The sequence below is a fragment of the Lates calcarifer genome, linkage group LG7_1, assembly GCF_001640805.2.
Source record: "Lates calcarifer isolate ASB-BC8 linkage group LG7_1, TLL_Latcal_v3, whole genome shotgun sequence".
NCBI classification, from domain to species: Eukaryota; Metazoa; Chordata; class Actinopteri; family Centropomidae; genus Lates; species Lates calcarifer.
The window spans coordinates 9,461,990-9,478,897 of NC_066839.1; the positions used below are offsets into that span (position 1 = coordinate 9,461,990).

The 16,908-nt window shown below is 36.7% G+C and overlaps 2 protein-coding genes across 2 annotated transcripts in view; one reads left to right on the top strand and one right to left on the bottom strand.

The window, feature by feature from the left end:
- otofa (otoferlin a) overlaps positions 1 to 3,823 on the top strand; it is a 74,537-nt gene extending 70,714 nt beyond the window's left edge. Inside the window, 1 exon segment of the mRNA XM_018676022.2 lies at positions 1,344 to 3,823. Coding sequence (XP_018531538.1) covers positions 1,344 to 1,524 — 181 coding nt within the window. The 3' untranslated portion in view covers positions 1,525 to 3,823.
- Positions 3,824 to 4,063: 240 nt separating this feature from the next.
- On the bottom strand, positions 4,064 to 9,774 carry drc1 (dynein regulatory complex subunit 1 homolog (Chlamydomonas)). The gene is made up of 16 exons (XM_018676021.1): positions 9,623 to 9,774; positions 9,299 to 9,413; positions 8,738 to 8,865; positions 8,445 to 8,628; positions 8,208 to 8,345; positions 7,976 to 8,062; positions 7,730 to 7,852; positions 7,380 to 7,507; positions 7,155 to 7,289; positions 6,643 to 7,051; positions 5,940 to 6,029; positions 5,691 to 5,774; positions 5,417 to 5,562; positions 5,056 to 5,205; positions 4,865 to 4,967; positions 4,064 to 4,210 (listed from the first exon to the last, which is right to left on the bottom strand). The coding sequence occupies exons 1-16, from the start codon at positions 9,661 to 9,663 to the stop codon at positions 4,184 to 4,186; spliced, it is 2,088 nt and encodes a 695-aa protein (XP_018531537.1). The 5' UTR covers positions 9,664 to 9,774; the 3' UTR covers positions 4,064 to 4,183.
- Between the last annotated feature and the right edge of the window lie 7,134 nt (positions 9,775 to 16,908).

The window sequence follows — 16,908 nt, forward strand, 5'->3', positions numbered from 1 at the left end:
TGTCTCTCCTCTGCTGTCTTAGCAGTAGAAAAGTCTCTTTTGTGTCTTGTCTCGCCAGTGTCTTTTGCCACAATTTGCCATTACACATCTGATAACTGACCGACTGTGCGGTATGGACAAAATGCAAGGCTGTTTTTAGATTTTGCCGAGCTAGGCAGAAAGATTTCTTGATTAATTTCAGATTCCCAGTGTGTCTTACATAAATGGTCCTTACATGTCTATATCAGTGACATTTTGTCTCTATATTAGTCCTTATTGTTTCCATGAACACAAAACAGAAAAGGAACACTTAACCAAGTCACAAGAAAATAGCATTTCTGTGACATTTTGCAGGTTGTGCTGTCTTCACTGATAACCAGACATCATTCTAAATACTGTGTGACACCATATAAAATGTTATAGAAAACAATCTGAGGATAGATGTGATGCAAGGTTGATGGTTATATGTATGCAGCATTAGTCCAATATCTTTATGTTGTTTCATTAATGTCTGCTGTAAATTGTATAAGCCTAAAATAAATAACTAAATAACTAAATATTTATTTATTTATTTATATAAATTTTTTAAAAAGTTAGAAATGTCATTTGTTTAAATCAGTTTGTTTAAATCAGTTTAAGTTTGGTAGTGCATGGTGTATCTGCACCTCATTAAAAGCTGAATAATATTAGAATCATACTGGAACATGATCAGCCAGGTTTCTTATGTTTCATATCATATTCTGAATAAATAGAGACAAAGTTATTTTAGTTACTTCAATCAGTTATGATTCATGTTTGAGTTTCATATTTTTACATGTGCAGCTATCCTCTATATAAAAATATCATGGTTGTATCTACCATAGCATTTAGAAACAACCTGAAGTGCATGACACATGATGACTGTGTATTTACCTGTAATTAGCACCAAATTATATGGTTCTTTCCAGAAAACCTTTCAAGAGATTATGAGGAATTGGAATTTATGGACCCGTAAATAAAGTATTGCCAAAATATCTTTATAAATTATTGACAGTGAAAAGATTGATTCCCTCAGTACTGTTGGTCAATCATCCATCCATTTTATCAACATTTCCACTGTGCACATGTTTTTAATGTGAAGCTTTTACTGTGTGATGTGATCTTTACATTTATGCAAATGTGGACTGTGAGCATGCTGTGTTAGAGATAATACTAACAAATGCAACATGACGTACTAACCACTAATGCCAGCTTTCTCTCTCTGTTTTACTTCTCCCGTGTTTCATCCCACTTCTATCTCCCCTTCCTCCGTTCACCCTGCATGGTCACCCTCTTCACCAAATTTGTCACTTTCCTCCTCTAAAACCTCCATCCCTCCCCTCCAGTCGCCCAGACACCACCTTCCTGTGGTTCCTGAGCCCGCTGAAAGCCATCCGCTACCTGGTGTGCAACCGCTACAAGTGGCTGATCATCAAGATCGTGCTGGCCCTGCTGCTGCTCATCATGCTGGGCCTCTTCCTCTACAGCATGCCGGGCTACCTTGTCAAGAAACTGCTGGGAGCCTGAAGGGCTGCTGGGAGGACTAGGGGTGGGGTGGGCGGGTGGCTAGCCAGATGGGTTCCAGGAATGGGAAGGGGGAGACATGGAGGGAGGACGAGGAATCTCCCTCAAGTCTCAGAGAAAGTCGCTGTGAGAGAGGTCCGATTGCATTATTTCTCCTCTCTGATACATTCTGATCTTCCTGTACAGCTCGCCACCGTCCACCTTAGCTCAGAGGAGAGAGGCAGAAACTACCCAAAATACCCTCCACCCCCCAAAAGTCATGAGAAACACTAACACTCTAATCCTCTATCCAACCTGCAGCAAGCCTAACAGATCTCATGCTCAATATCTAGACCTCATCCTTGAACTGACTAAACAGCAATCACATGCCACAAAGACTTACTGTAGTACGTCTTCAAGCAGCATCACATGACAGTGAATGTTTCTTTATCTGTTTATGCCGCTTTTAATTTATTTATTTATTTATGAAGCTGAATCAGAGTGTTGGGTTAGTGGTCAGACGATTGCATGAATATTCATTTCAAGTGATGCTGTAAGATCTCCCATTATTACTGCTACAATGTCTGCTATTGATTTTCTGTTAATAGGGAATAAATGAACAATATTTTTGGTAACACTTTGCTTTAACCACCTGTATACAGCATTTATAAGCACCATATAAACATTTAATAAATGGATTTACTGTATCACACACTATGATATATTTAATTACATACAAGGATATTTTAAGTGTTAAAGAACAAACAGCATTTGTCAGCCATAACTTCTGTGAAGACATATTTTACCTTACCTTTTACAGCTATCACTTCTGTCTGCATACAGCTACATTATAGTGTCATATTATATTCAATGAAATCTTTATATGCAGCTTTTAAATGCTAAATGTGGGTGAGAAGAGCTGAAGTGTTACCATTTTTCGCTGTTATAGCTCTTGCAGTCTTTGCACATTTCAAGAATAATAATGAAGAAACAAAAAATAAAGATGTCTATTTTCCTAATGAAATTCAATGAGACACAGAACAAGATGACTTCCAAATTAGACAACTAATAAAACAATGAATAAGCTTTCTGGAGGGTTTGGTTAAACTGTAATGTTTAACCTCTCCCATCAAAGCAACCAAGCCAGACTCGGGTCAAACAGTATTTGCAAATAATTTGAAAATATTTTTATTAAACACATTTTTTTAAAGAATAATAAACACATGGATGGTACAAGCACAGTTCAGCAGATTCTCTCAGAATGCCCTATGCTTCATCAGTATTTTGTGTAAATTCTTTCCTCATGTCACTGCACTGTGTCACAACGATAAAATCCTCATGGGAGAATAAAACAAATTATTTGCAAATATCATTTGACTGATTAAAAAGTCCTCAAATGCAACAAGTACTTAGAGGTTATTACTGTTTCCTCCTAAATGTAGAATTATATGTCAGTATGCATGCATCATCATGATAACTGACCACAGAGGTCTGTTGTCAGTGTTGGCATGACTTGTCTCTCCAGCTCGATACAAACCAAGTCACAGACTCTATTGTCTTACATTAACCTACAGATAATGTCAGGATGGAAATACAATAAAGTGCACTTGAGCGGAGTAGTAAAACAGGTCAGGGTTGATTTTGAAAACTCTGGCCCTGTCTCCATATCAGATGGCATTGTTTGCAGTGTCCATTATCCCCAAATTTTGCCTGTGCTTGACCTCAGTTGTGTTGCGGTCTTTGTTTGTGATTCTGTGTTTCACCAGTTACAGAGTTATTGTTTGCACTAAACTTGCCTGTTTTTATGATGAATTTGTGTATTTATATATCTGTTGAAATGTGTGCAATATTTATTATTTGTCTGTTTTAGCAATTTGAAATAAACTAAAATCCACGTACTACGTTTGGACAATGTTGCTAGCACCTCAGTGTGTTAAAGTGGATGTGAATCATCTTTTACTCTGAATGACATTTCTGTTTTCATGACTTACTTTTTAACTGTTATTTTGGCTTAAGCTATCAGCTACACTTCAGCTGACACTTCAACCACTTTTAGTGCTTGAACCTAAGACTCTTTTCAGCACTTTCACTTCAACATCACTCTGGTTAAACTTCAGGTGACACTTCAACCTCCTTCAGTATTTCTTATTTCAACTGTCACAGTCATCTCCAAGGTGCTTTTTTTTTTGCTACTGTTTGGAAATGCGGTTTCATGTCTGAATCTCTCTGTGCAGTCGTCCCAACGCCAGTATGTCGTGGCTGCTGAGCCCGGTGAGGACGATGTGTATCCTGGCCTGGAGGCACTACAAGGTTCACTGTGTGGTGCTGCTGGCCGCTGTGCTGGGAATTCTCTTCCTGGCTCTGCTCTTCTTCTCTCTGCCCTCAGAACTCAGCCACAAGCTCTTCAACACCGCCGGGTAAAACCACCAGGCTGCAGTCCTGACACACTCATGGTCGCTGTATGTCCCTGTTCTCTGTTACATACACGATGTGTAGCATAGGAATTCTTGCATGTCTTTGATCAACTGTAATGCTTTAACAAATTTTCCTCTAGAGCTGTAAAAATAATCCATAACATGATTTAATTAATGCTTTATTCTTTACTATGAATAGAAATCCTTTTAAAAAATACTGATGATTTCATATACATGGTCATACATGTTGCTGCTCTGTTGATTATGGGTTATGGCATCTCCTGTTCTGTGCTGACCTGTAGGAGAATAGAAAATGTAAGAGGGATGATGTTAAAGACAAAGGACATTCACTCCTGTTCTCTTAGATTTTATACCATAGATTCTTTTATAGATTCCTTTGGTTCTTGTACGCTCTCAAAGACCTAGGTCATGTTTTGAAATTGCTTGTTTGGCAAACAGTCTGAAAACCTTTCAAACTAGTTGCTGATCATTTTTCTGTTAATTGATTATTACTCAACCAGCCGTTTCAGCTCTAATTCTAAGGATTGTTTTCACTCTTTTAATCTGCCAATTGTTTTCTCAATCAGTTGTTTGTGGCCAATAAAATATGATAAAACTGTGAAAAATACCAATCAGGTGACCTCTTCAAATCACTTGTTTTGTTCTGTTACAAGTCCAAAATAAAAAGATACTGGAATTAAGATCAAATGTGACAAAGGAAAGCAAGAAATCTTCACAGTTAAGCAGCCTGACCTATCAAATCTGTGGCATTTGCTTGAAGAGGAATTTTCAATTAATTTTTTTGTTCATTTTCTGTCTCTGCACTATTACACACATTAAATTACTGTGATGTGACGCTACTTTTTGCTATACTGTTGCTGGGGAAGGTCCTCAGCCTTCACCCACATTGAATATCCAAAAAACAGTGTGATACATAAATACACACGTACTCTTGAGTTGAGGGATTGTTGCAGCAGCATCCTCAGCTCTGTGTTCTGCTGCCTCAGACTCTCAGTCTCAGGGGCGACCTCAGAGATGTCGGTGAGGACCGTACTGGATAGACAAGAAAAAAGGAAACATTTTAAGTCCTGATGGATGTTTGGTTTCTGTGTGTGTGTGTGTGTGTATAGCTGTCACTCACAGATACTGCTTTAGCTTGTTCTCTGCTGCCTCCCAGAGTTTGATTTTGTCCTCAGAGATGATGTTGCCCATACTCTCCCAGTAGGCTTCGTCCAATGATCTATCCCGTGCTTCTATTTGCAGAAAACTGGCCCGTTGGCGACCCTGAGCTCTCCCTTGGAAAGCATTAACATCATTAGCATCACGTATTCAGAGAGAAAGACTACCTTAACTATTGTAACAACTTTTATGTTAAAATCAGGCCAGATAACAACAACACTGTTGCCTTTGTTGGCATGGAGATAAGTAAACAACAGAGAGTAATCCAATGCTCATAAACAAGTGTTTTAAATGAGTGCTGGTGTGTGTGGTGTGTGTCTGACCTGGACCTCATGAGCTCTTTGAGGAAACTTTTAAGAGCAGGCAGGATGTGGTTAGGATGGATGAGGTCAGAGGTCAGATTAGATGTAGGCATGGTTTCCACTGCCTCTGCCCGGTCACTGGATTCACCCGGCTCACCACAAACACCCTGCAGGCAGAAAGAAGTGATAGAAGATGGAGAGATACTAACTAATTACAATGATCTTGTTTGTCAAAGACTCAAGACCAAACTCCCTTGATGAGGCATCCATCCACCACTCATCTGTCCCTCCTCACCTCCGTCTGCTGTCTCTGCTCTTCTTTGTACTTTAATAAGAAACAAGCCAACCTGGGCACATCCCCCTGTTCAAGGCCAAAGGACTGGAAGAGAAAACAACATGTCTGGTTGTTCAGAATTTCCCCCCAGCACACTGATGCATTACACCTGCTCTTAACTGGTGGTCCAGGTGAAGCAGCTGCTAAATACTGCAGCTGTGATGGCTGTGGCGTGTTCGTGTGGAGAAAAATAAGTGGACATAAACTCACACAAAGGAGTGAACCCAGCTTCACAACAGTCTGCTCTTCCTTCTCCAGGGGAGCCAGCAGCTTCAGGATTTTATCCTCCATTAGAAAGCCCTGAGATAGAAGGAGAGAAAATGTTTGCTTGAAATGCATGTCATTGCTTTTTGTGCTGCTCTGACTAATAGTCTATGACTTAACATAACACTCTGCACACACACATGCTATATGTAACAGCCCCAGTCATCTTCAAGCTGCAGAGCAGGCTGCTAACATGCTACTAATGCAGCTGCTGTAGTCTCTCTTCAAAAAGCAAGGAGTAGATCGATATTGCTGTTGATATTGCTGTCATGTCTCTATATTAAATATGAAGCTACAGCCAGTTAGCTTAGCATTGCATAAAGAGTGGAAACAAGTGGAAACAGCTAGACTGGTTCTGTCCAAAGGTTAAAAAAAAAATCAGTCTATCGGCACCTCTAAAGCTGGCTGACAACATTATAAGGAAACATACGGTCACCCTGAGGTTACCAGGCAACCAGCTGAAACTCAAGAGTATTAAACAGAAAGATATGAGTAGTATTAATCTTCTCATTTAACTCTAAGGAAAGAAAGATAAGAATATTTCCCAAAACATCAAACTGTTCCTTTAACATCTGTCTGCATACAGACATCATGTGCTGCTAAATGGCCTTTTGCTGAAATGAACATGAACGTCAAGCTCATTTCTCACCGCTTCATCACACAGCAGCTCCATCACTTTCTTAAGTGTCTCCATCGGCAGCTTCTCCTCCTCCATCTCTGCATCGCTCTCACCCTGCGCCGCTGTCCCTGCCTTGTGCATATCAGCTTCAGTGCTCTCAGCCTCCGGCCCAGGTCCACCTGAGCTTCCCACCGTCCCCTGGCTGCCCTGTAAAGCCTGTCTAGTTCGAAAGGCGGAGGACTGGCACGCCTGTTTCTGAGGCCGGATGGGACCAGAGAGCTCCATGAAGTCCATCGGAGGTCTCTCCCAGGCTAAGCCGAGGTGTTGCTTGCAGATCAGTGAGTCGATCACTAAAACCCTCTCAACTTGTTGCTTCATTTCTGCTTCAATCGTCAGCCACATCTCTTCAAATACCCTGGCATCAGCAACTACAAAGTGCCTGCGTAAAGCAAAGGAGGGGTGAAGAAAAAGATTCAGGTAGAGGGAAGCAATCGTACACTCTGCCAGTGTTACTTTAAGGTGACGGGATATTTATGACTCACTTCATTTTCTTCTGTATCCTTTCATATTGCTGGATGTTGCGATTGCACTCTTTGGACAAATACCGGCTCGTCTTTTTCAACTGTTTCACCTGATTGCTGCGCCTGGTCTGTATTTTTTTCATCTCTTCCCGCAGACTGAAACACAAAGCCATCACTAGAAACACAGAATGAATTAAACAAAATTTTTATTAAAAACTGTGTGTGTGTGAAAAAAAATGGTAAAACCTGGTGATCCTGTTCCTCATACGGGTCAGTTTGAAGCTGTGTTGATCACACTCGTTCCTCTGCTTTATTTTCTTTAGCTTTGCAATCACGTTGGCACCCTGTATCTGTTGGTGCTCTCTTTCCAGAACCTGCAGAGCAGAGAATGCAGAGAATTGTTTTTTAAAACACAACCTACTATATCACTGGTCTCTGAGGCTGTTCTCAGTTATTTTCAACTTAAATTAACATTAAAGGGAAACACTGGGTTAATCAGGAGCATGTTTTTTTTTTTTTTTCCACAGAGCTCACAGCAAAAAAAAGCTTCACTCAAACGATAAGATATTGGGCTGCATCTTGATATTGGTGCAAACCTGAAACTTGGCAGTCTGGTCTATCTGGACCATGCAGTGCTTGTCTATCGTCTCCAACATCAGTCTGTGGATTTTCGCCTCATACTCCTCCACTTTCTTCCTCCTCTCCTCCAGCCTCTCTAGCTAGAAAAAGATTAGATATAGAGTTGACATATGTAAGGAATTGAAGGTCAAAGAAGACTTAAGTACGTGTGTGTGTGTGTGTGTGGTGTGTGTGTGTGTGTGTATTATCTCAGTTATGCTGACCTCTTTGTCCCAAAGCTCTTTCATTTCTCGTTCCCATTCATTCATGTCCTTTGCAAGTGAGACTTCTCTTTCCTGCTGATATACCCTCTACAACAACAACACAAATGCAACCATTAGTAAGTAGTGGTAGGAATGACAACAATGTGAGTCTACAGTCATTGGGTATTTCAACTTGAGAAACATAGTGTACTATTTTTTTAAAAGCTGCTTTTTGACCCAGATCTGGTCCTACCTCAAACTGGGCCAGCTCCTCCCTGTAGGCTTTTGTCAGGGTTTTGATCTGGTCCTCCATCCTCTCCATCATCAGATCCAGCTCCTCCGCCTGCTTCCTCAAGTCCTTCACATAGCGTTCATCTCCAACCTTCAGCTCCTGTTCAGACAACATATGGGAAGTGATCAAATTTAAGAACTTGTACATACATATATTTTTTGTAGATAGATAGATAGATAGATAGATAGATAGAGTTACCAGTTGTAGGTCATTTATTAGTTTTTTCTTGTCCTCTACCAGCAGAGCACACAGCTGCTGCTGGCTGTTCAGAGCTTCCTGCAGCTCCTGAGGGATGACCTTCTCCTTAGCCATCAACCACCCACTGGTGATCTCCTCAAACTTCTCCTGGCTGGACTTTACATCATTTTCCAGTACCTCCAACCTGAGCCAAGGATAGGGATGGTACAATTTTGATTTCAGCTTTTTTGTGTTCAACATGGTAGAGCTGTTGATTTAGGACATTTGACTTTTTTTTTTTTTTTTTCTAATACCTGATTTTGCGAGCTTCCTCCAACTCTGTCCTTCGCATTGACTCTCTGGCATCAGCAGCAGTTTGGATGTTGGTGACTAACGACGTCAAGTCTCTCTGCAGGTTGGTTATCCTCTGAAGGGCGATTTGCTAGAACACACACAAACGGCCTCTATTCAAACTGTGGCACAGCTGATTTTATTTAAGTGTGAGTGCATGTCAAAAAATTGCACTTAAGTAAAACAACAGCTCACTAAAATATATAGATATTATTATTGTTATATTACACATAGGTATCTTTGACTGAACATTACTTCACATTATCTGTCACCCATTTATAGTGGCCATGAAAATATATGATTTTAATCCGATTATGTAATACATATTATTATCAAGTGGGTCGTTCTGCATGATGAGAACTTTACTGTTAGTACTTTAGGTGTGTACTTCTACCACCACTCCTAATGTCAAATTGATTAAATGAAAATAAATAAATAATTCATTTGAATGATGATTGGAATAATGAATTTTATTCTTAAAATTGACTCATCATTACAGGGGGCCGTTTGGACTCATAACAAACCTTTTCACCTTCCTCCACCTCCTCCTCCTCCTGAGGGAGGCTCTTCCGGGCCTCCTCTTTGAGCTCCTCATTGACCTTCACGCTCGTGTCTTCGTCAGCTTTCTTTGTGGAGACCCTAAAGGTGCACACTGTTTAGTGATTGTATTCAAACGAAAACGTAAAGGAAACGGAACACGATAAAGCATTAACAAAACGTTAGTGCGTGAATTGTAATGAACCCGTAACATGAGGTTATTGTTACCACTCCACATGTAAAGTTCATCGCTGCCTGGAAATTATAACTAATAACTACTTCTGTAAGGTAAAAGGTATTAGCCGACGTACCCGTTCGAAGCCTCTTCTGGATCCTTATCAGCTTCCTCCATATTCAGATTATGTTGTGTAAAACAGTTTTTAATGCTGTGCTGATGAAAATTGCAATAATTGATGGCGCTGCACCGCGGCGGTTTGTTGTGTTTAGACGTTGTTATGGCGACAGGGCCACTTGAGTGACGAGTGCTGGGTTCAAGTGCCGACCGTAAGCTCGAAATTCCAAAATCGTCGTAGTAAACACATAGACTGTATCTAAGCAGGTGAAACAAAATCCATATATATTTATACACATATATGGGTACATACAATACAATAAAAAAAAAGCTGTGAAGTAGACTAAAGGCCAGGTTGTGGGTTTTGAATAGGTTTCAGTTGACCCAGAGGTTGTGACACCTCCTTTTTTTTTTTTTTTTTAAACAAGGATACCTCCTATTTTGCCCCCAGAAAATGTAATTACTTTTTCTGTCAACATAATACATCCAGGGACATGGGAAAATGTTGTTATCATTATTGCCAATGCTCTTCAATAACAAGTTTTACGTTTTAGCTCTTAATGTTTAAACAAATAAATAACTGTAAAAATTTGTATGACACTTTGAATTCTGTAGCTGCTAGAAGCACAAGACACAGGTACTGTCTGGTATGTTGACTATTACAGAAGCATTCAATTTTCATATACCATGAAAATTGAAACAAGTGCCAGGGATCACTGATATAATAGACAATACATGGCTTGGTGCTGCCATCTAGTGGCAACACTTAGTCCCTACACCTCTGGGTATCTACAGTTACAATAGTAAAAGCTCTGCACTTTCAGAAAGGTTGTGTATTGTGTTTGTGTAAGTGTTCCCCTCAGTGTGTCAGACTGTTTTGTAAACCTATACACACTGTTTACTCACCCAAACATATATTGTTCTACAACATTTGGAGGACGTCTGTATCTATGGAGAAGTTGAGAGCGTGGCTAGTTACCCGGAGGTTTCCTATTTTATTAACAAATTGATATGTGTCTTTGATGTAACTGGGGTGGAGTTTCGAGAGTGGGTTAATGAAATGATTTATGTACTCAGTTATTCTACAGGATTCTGAACTGCAGTCACTGATGATGGGACAGCCGACCAGAACAAAAGGGACTGAGGAGGCTTGTGTATTTTTGGCAGCAGGCAAAAGAGGTGAGGCCTGAGCTCATCTGGACAGTTCAAATAACTTTTCTGTTTTTCATTGATGTATTTCTTTTGGCATAAGGTGTTGATGATGTTGATCATTATCTGGGTCTCTATTTGCAATGAATGTGGTTTATATTACGTCCTATTGTTTAACTGTCTGTCCTCTAATATGTAATCCTGTAAAACTATTTGTCCCCCATAATCTGCAGGTTTAATGACTATATGTTTTCTGTTTGTTGTGCGGACCTGAGAGAAAGGGCTGAACTGAGGCAAGTTATTCTATAACTTCTTCCCCCTCTACCTTTCCCGTGGGTGTGTTCTAAGGGAAATCAGAGGCGGTTGCTACGCGGAACAGAGTCAGGTGGCCAATTGACGTTTTTTCTGCCGCTGTTGGCTTGCGTGTGTCGCCATTGGTCATGACCTTCTGGGCGGAGCGTAAAGGGCGGAGAAACGAAATCGGAAACGGATTTAAACCAATGTTTGAACCGATTGCGTCGGTTTGTCAGTATTGTGAGAAAACTGAGTCATCGAAGAAGCCTGGATGCTAAAACAAACTTTGAAGTTGCACACGAGTGAAGCTGGATGCTGAACACACCTGCGGCACGAAGGTAAGGCTAAGACGCAAACTAGCTAGCGGCTAGCGTCAGCATTTGCGTTATCGGCAAGCATTAGCATTAGCCTTCTCTTTAAACAACTTCTTTTGACATTATTTCCATTTTTCAGTCGTTTTTATCGCGTAAACTAGAGTGTGTTTGTGCTTCCGTGACTGAGGCGTCCCTGACATGAGTTGTGGACCCCCAACGTGGACTGTTGAAAACACAATGAGCTCTTGAGTTAAAATGACTTGTTAGGGCCCGAGCAGGAAGCGTGCGAAGGCGCTATTGGAATTGCGCCGACTCTTAATCAATAATATTATTAGTTAATATTATGACCGAAATGAATCGCCTTTTGGGGGCCTACAATTGCTCTAAAACTCCCAAAACTTTGCACATGTGTCAGACCTGGTGTAGTATAGTAAGGCCTCAAAAATGTAATAGCAGAGTAAGGCCTCAAACACCATCAAAAAATGTCATAGTATAGTAAGGCTTCAAAAAATGTCATAGTATATTAAGGCATCAAAAATGTCATAAAATGTCATAGTATAGTAAGGCATCAAAATGTCATAAAAATGTCATAGTATAGTAAGGTGTCAAAAATGGTCAAAAAACATCATAGTATAGTAAGGCGTCAAAAATGTCATAAAAATGTCATAGTATAGTAAGGCATCAAAAATGTCATAAAAGTGTCATAGTATAGTAAGGCGTCAAAAATGTCATAAAAATGTCATAGTATAGTAAGGTGTCAAAAATGGTCAGAAAATGTCATAGTATAGTAAGGTGTCAAAAATGTCATAGTATAGTAAGGCATCAAAAATGTCATAAAAGTGTCATAGTATAGTAAGGTGTCAAAATGGTCAAAAAACATCATAGTATAGTAAGGCGTCAAAAATGTCATAAAAATGTCATAGTATAGTAAGGCATCAAAAAATGTCATAAAATGTGTCATAGTATAGTAAGGTGTCAAAAAATGCATAGTATAGTAAGGCGTCAAAAATGTCATAAAATGTCATAGTATAGTAAGGCTCAAAAATGAAAATTCAGGTCATAGTATAGTAAGGCGTCAAAAATGTCATAAAAATGTCATAGTATAGTAAGGGTGTCAAAAATGGTCAGTAAAAAAAATGTCATAGTATAGTAAGGCTGTCAAAATGTCAATAAAAATGTCATAGTATAGTAAGGCATCAAAAATGTCATAAAAGTGTCATAGTATAGTAAGGTGTCAAAAATGGTCAAAAAAATGTCATAGTATAGTAAGGTGTCAAAAATGTCATAAAATGTCATAGTATAGTAAGGCATCAAAAATGTCATAAAAGTGTCATAGTATAGTAAGGAAAATGTCAAAAAATGTCATAGTATAGTAAGGTGTCAAAAATGTCATAAAAATGTCATAGTATAGTAAGGTGTCAAAAATGTCATAAAATGTCATAGTATAGTAAGGCATCAAAAATGGTCATAAAAATGTCATAGTATAGTAAGGTGTCAAAAATGGTCAGAAAATGTCATAGTATAGTAAGGTGTCAAAAATGTCATAAAAATGTCATAGTATAGTAAGGCATCAAAAATGTCATATATAGTAAGGTCATGGTCAAATATGGTCAAAAAATGTCATAGTATAGTAAAAAAGGTCATAGTATAGTAAGGCATGAAATATGGTCAAAAAATGTCATAGTATAGTAAGGCTTCAAAAAATGTCATAGTATAGTAAGGCATGAAATCATAGTATAGTAATCAAAAAATGTCATAGTATAGTAAGGCATGAAATATGGTCAAAAAGTATAGTAAGGCTTCAAAAAAATGTCATAGTATAGTAAGGCTCAAAAATGTCAAAAAATGTCATAGTATAGTAAGTTATGGTCAAAAAATGTCATAGTAGTAAGGCTTCAAAAGGTCATAGTATAGTAAGACATGAAATATGGTCAAAAAATGTCATAGTATAGTATGTCAAAAAATGTCATAGTATAGTAAGGCAAAATGTCAAAAATGTCATAGTATAGTAAGGCTTCAAAAAAAATAGTAAGCATGAAATATGGTCAAAAAATGTCATAGTATAGTAAGGCTTCAAAAAAAAAAAATGTCATAGTATAGTAAGGCATGAAATATGGTCAAAAAATGTCATAGTATAGTAAGTGAAATGGTCAAAAAATGTCATAGTATAGTAAGGCTTCAAAAAGTCATAGTATAGTAAGGCATGAAATATGGTCAAAAAATGTCATAGTATAGTAAGCATGAATATGGTCAAAAATGTCCAAAAAATGTCATAGTATAGTAAGGCATGAAATATGGTCAAAAAATGTCATAGTATAGTCAAAAAATCATGAAATATGGTCAAAAATGTCATAGTATAGGCTTCAAAAAAAGTGTCAAAAAATGTCATAGTATAGTAAGACATGAAATATGGTCAAAAAATGTCATAGTATAGTAAGGCTTCAAAAAAGTCATAGTATAGTAAGGCATGAAATATGGTCAAAAAATGTCATAGTATAGTAAGGCTTCAAAAAAGGCATAGTATAGTAAGCATGAATATGGTCAAAAATGTCATAGTATAGTAAGGCTTCAAAAAATGTCATAGTATAGTAAGAATGAAATATGGTCAAAAAATGTCATAGTATAGTAAGGCTTCAAAAAAGGTCAAAAATGTCATAGTATAGTCATGAAAAAAAATGTCATAGTATAGTAAGGCTTCAAAAAATCATAGTAAAAAAAAATGTCCACATAGTATAGTAAGGCTCAAAAATGTCATAGTATAGTAAGGCAAAAATGTCAAAAAATGTCATAGTATAGTAAGGCCAAGTATAGTATGAAATATGGTCAAAAAATGTCATAGTATAGTAAGGCTTCAAAAAACATAGTATAGTAAGGCATGAAATATGGTCAAAAAATGTCATAGTATAGTAAGGCTTCAAAAAATGTCAAAAATGTCATAGTATAGTATGCAAAAAATGTCATAGTATGTAAAAAAAGTCAAAAAATGTCATAGTATAGTACATGAAATATGGTCAAAAAATCATAGTATAGTAAGGCTTCAAAAAATGTCAAAAATGTCATAGTATAGTAAGGCATGAAAATGGTCAAAAATGTCATAGTCATGAATATGGTCAAAAAAATCATAGTATAGTAAGGCTTCAAAAATCATAGTATAGTAAGGCATGAAATATGGTCAAAAAAATGTCATAGTATAGTAAGGCTTCAAAAATGTCATAGTATAGTCATGAAATATGGTCAAAAATGTCATAGTATAGTAAGGCTTCAAAAATGTCAAAAAAATAGTATAGTAAGCATGAAATATGGTCAAAAAATGTCATAGTATAGTAAGGCTTCAAAATGTCAAAAAATGTCATAGTATAGTATGACATGAAATATGGTCAAAAAATCATAGTATAGTAAGGCTTCAAAAAACTTCAAAAAATGTCATAGTATAGTAAGGCATGAAATATGGTCAAAAAATGTCATAGTATAGTAGCATGAAATATGGGTCAAAAAATCCATCATATAGTATAGTAAGGCTTCAAAAATGTCATAGTATAGTAAGGCTGAAAATGTCAAAAATGTCATAGTCAAATATGGTCCATCAAAAAAATAGTATAGTAAGGCATGAACAAATGTCATAGTATAGTCATGAAATATGGTCAAAAATGTCATAGTATAGTAAGGCTTCAAAAATGTCAAAAAAGTCATAGTATAGTAAGGCATGAAATAGGTCAAAAAATGTCATAGTATAGTAAGGCTTCAAAAAATGTCAAAAAATGTCATAGTATAGTAAGGCCACCAAGGTCAAAAATGTCATAGTATAGTAAGGCTTCAAAAAAGTCATAGTATAGTATGAAATATGGTCAAAAAATGTCATAGTATAGTAAGGCTTCAAAAAATGTCAAAAAATGTCATAGTATAGTACATGAAATATGGTCAAAAATGTCATAGTATAGTAAGGCAAAAATCATAGCATGAAATATGGTCAAAAATGTCATAGTATAGTAAGGCTTCAAAAAATGTCATGCATAGTATAGTATGACATGAAATATGGTCAAAAATGTCATAGTATAGTAAGGCCAAAAAATGTCATAGTATAGTAAGGAAATATGGTCAAAAAATGTCATAGTATAGTAAGGCTTCAAAATGTCAAAAATGTCATAGTATAGTAAGTTCAAAAAATGTCAAAAAATGTCATAGTATAGTAAGGCTTCAAAAAATGTCAAAAATGTCATAGTATAGTAAGGCTTCAAAAAATGTCAAAAAATGTCATAGGTATAGTATGACATGAAATATGGTCAAAAATGTCATAGTATAGTAAGGCTTCAAAAAATGTCAAAATGTCATAGTATGTCAAAAATGTCAGTCATAGTATAGTAAGGCTTCAAAAAATGTCAAAAAATGTCATAGTATAGTACATGAAATATGGTCAAAAAATCATAGTATAGTAAAAAAATAGTAAAAAAAATGTCAAAAAATGTCATAGTATAGTAAGACATGAAATATGGTCAAAAATGTCATAGTATAGTAAGGCTTCAAAAAATCATAGTATAGTAAGGCATGAAATATGGTCAAAAAATGTCATAGTATAGTAAGGCTTCAAAAATGTCAAAAAATGTCATAGTATAGTATGACATGAAATATGGTCAAAAAATGTCATAGTATAGTATCAAAAATGTCATAGTATAGTAAGACATGAAATATGGTCAAAAAATCATAGTATAGTAAGGCTTCAAAAAATCATAGTATAGTAAGGCATGAAATATGGTCAAAAATGTCATAGTATAGTAAGGCTTCAAAAAATGTCATAGTATAGTAAGGCATGAAATATGGTCAAAAGTATAGTAAGGCTTCAAAAATGTCAAAAAATGTCATAGTATAGTATGACATGAAATATGGTCAAAATGTCATAGTATAGTAAGGCAAAAATGGTCAAAAAATGTCATAGTATAAGGCATGAAATATGGTCAAAAATGTCATAGTATAGTAAGTGAATATGTCAAAAATGTCATAGTATAGTAAGGCTTCAAAAAAAGTCATAGTATAGTAAGGCTTCAAAAAATGTCAAAAATGTCATAGTATAGTAAGGCATGAAATATGGTCAAAAATGTCATAGTATAGTAAGGCTTCATGTCATAGTATAGTAAGCATGAAATATGGTCAAAAAATGTCATAGTATAGTAAGGCTTCAAAAAATGTCATAGTATAGTAAGGCATGAAATATGTCGTCATAGTATAGTCTTCAAAAATGTCATAGTATAGTAAGGCTTCAAAAAATGTCAAAAATGTCATAGTATAGTAAGACATGAAATATGGTCAAAAATGTCATAGTATAGTAAGGCTTCAAAAAAGGTCATAGTATAGTAACATGAAATATGGTCAAAAATGTCATAGTATAGTAGGCAAAAAGGTCATAGTATAGTAAGCATGAAATATGGTCAAATGTCATAGTATAGTAAGGCTCAAAAAATGTCAAAAAATGTATAGTATAGTAAGGCATGAAATATGGTCAAAAATGTCATAGTATAGTAAGACATGAAATATGGTCAAAAATGTCATAGTATAG

Bases quoted from the DNA above. Each gene is read 5' to 3' on its own strand.
- drc1 (XM_018676021.1), bottom strand. From the start codon at position 9,663: ATGGAGGAAGCTGATAAGGATCCAGAAGAGGCTTCGAACGG. The intron at 7,290-7,379 runs GTTTTACCATTT...TTTGTGTTTCAG, and splicing joins ATGAGGAACAGGATCACCAG to TCTGCGGGAAGAGATGAAAA. The intron at 5,775-5,939 runs GTGAGTTTATGT...TTTCTCTTCCAG, and splicing joins AGCTGGGTTCACTCCTTTGT to TCCTTTGGCCTTGAACAGGG.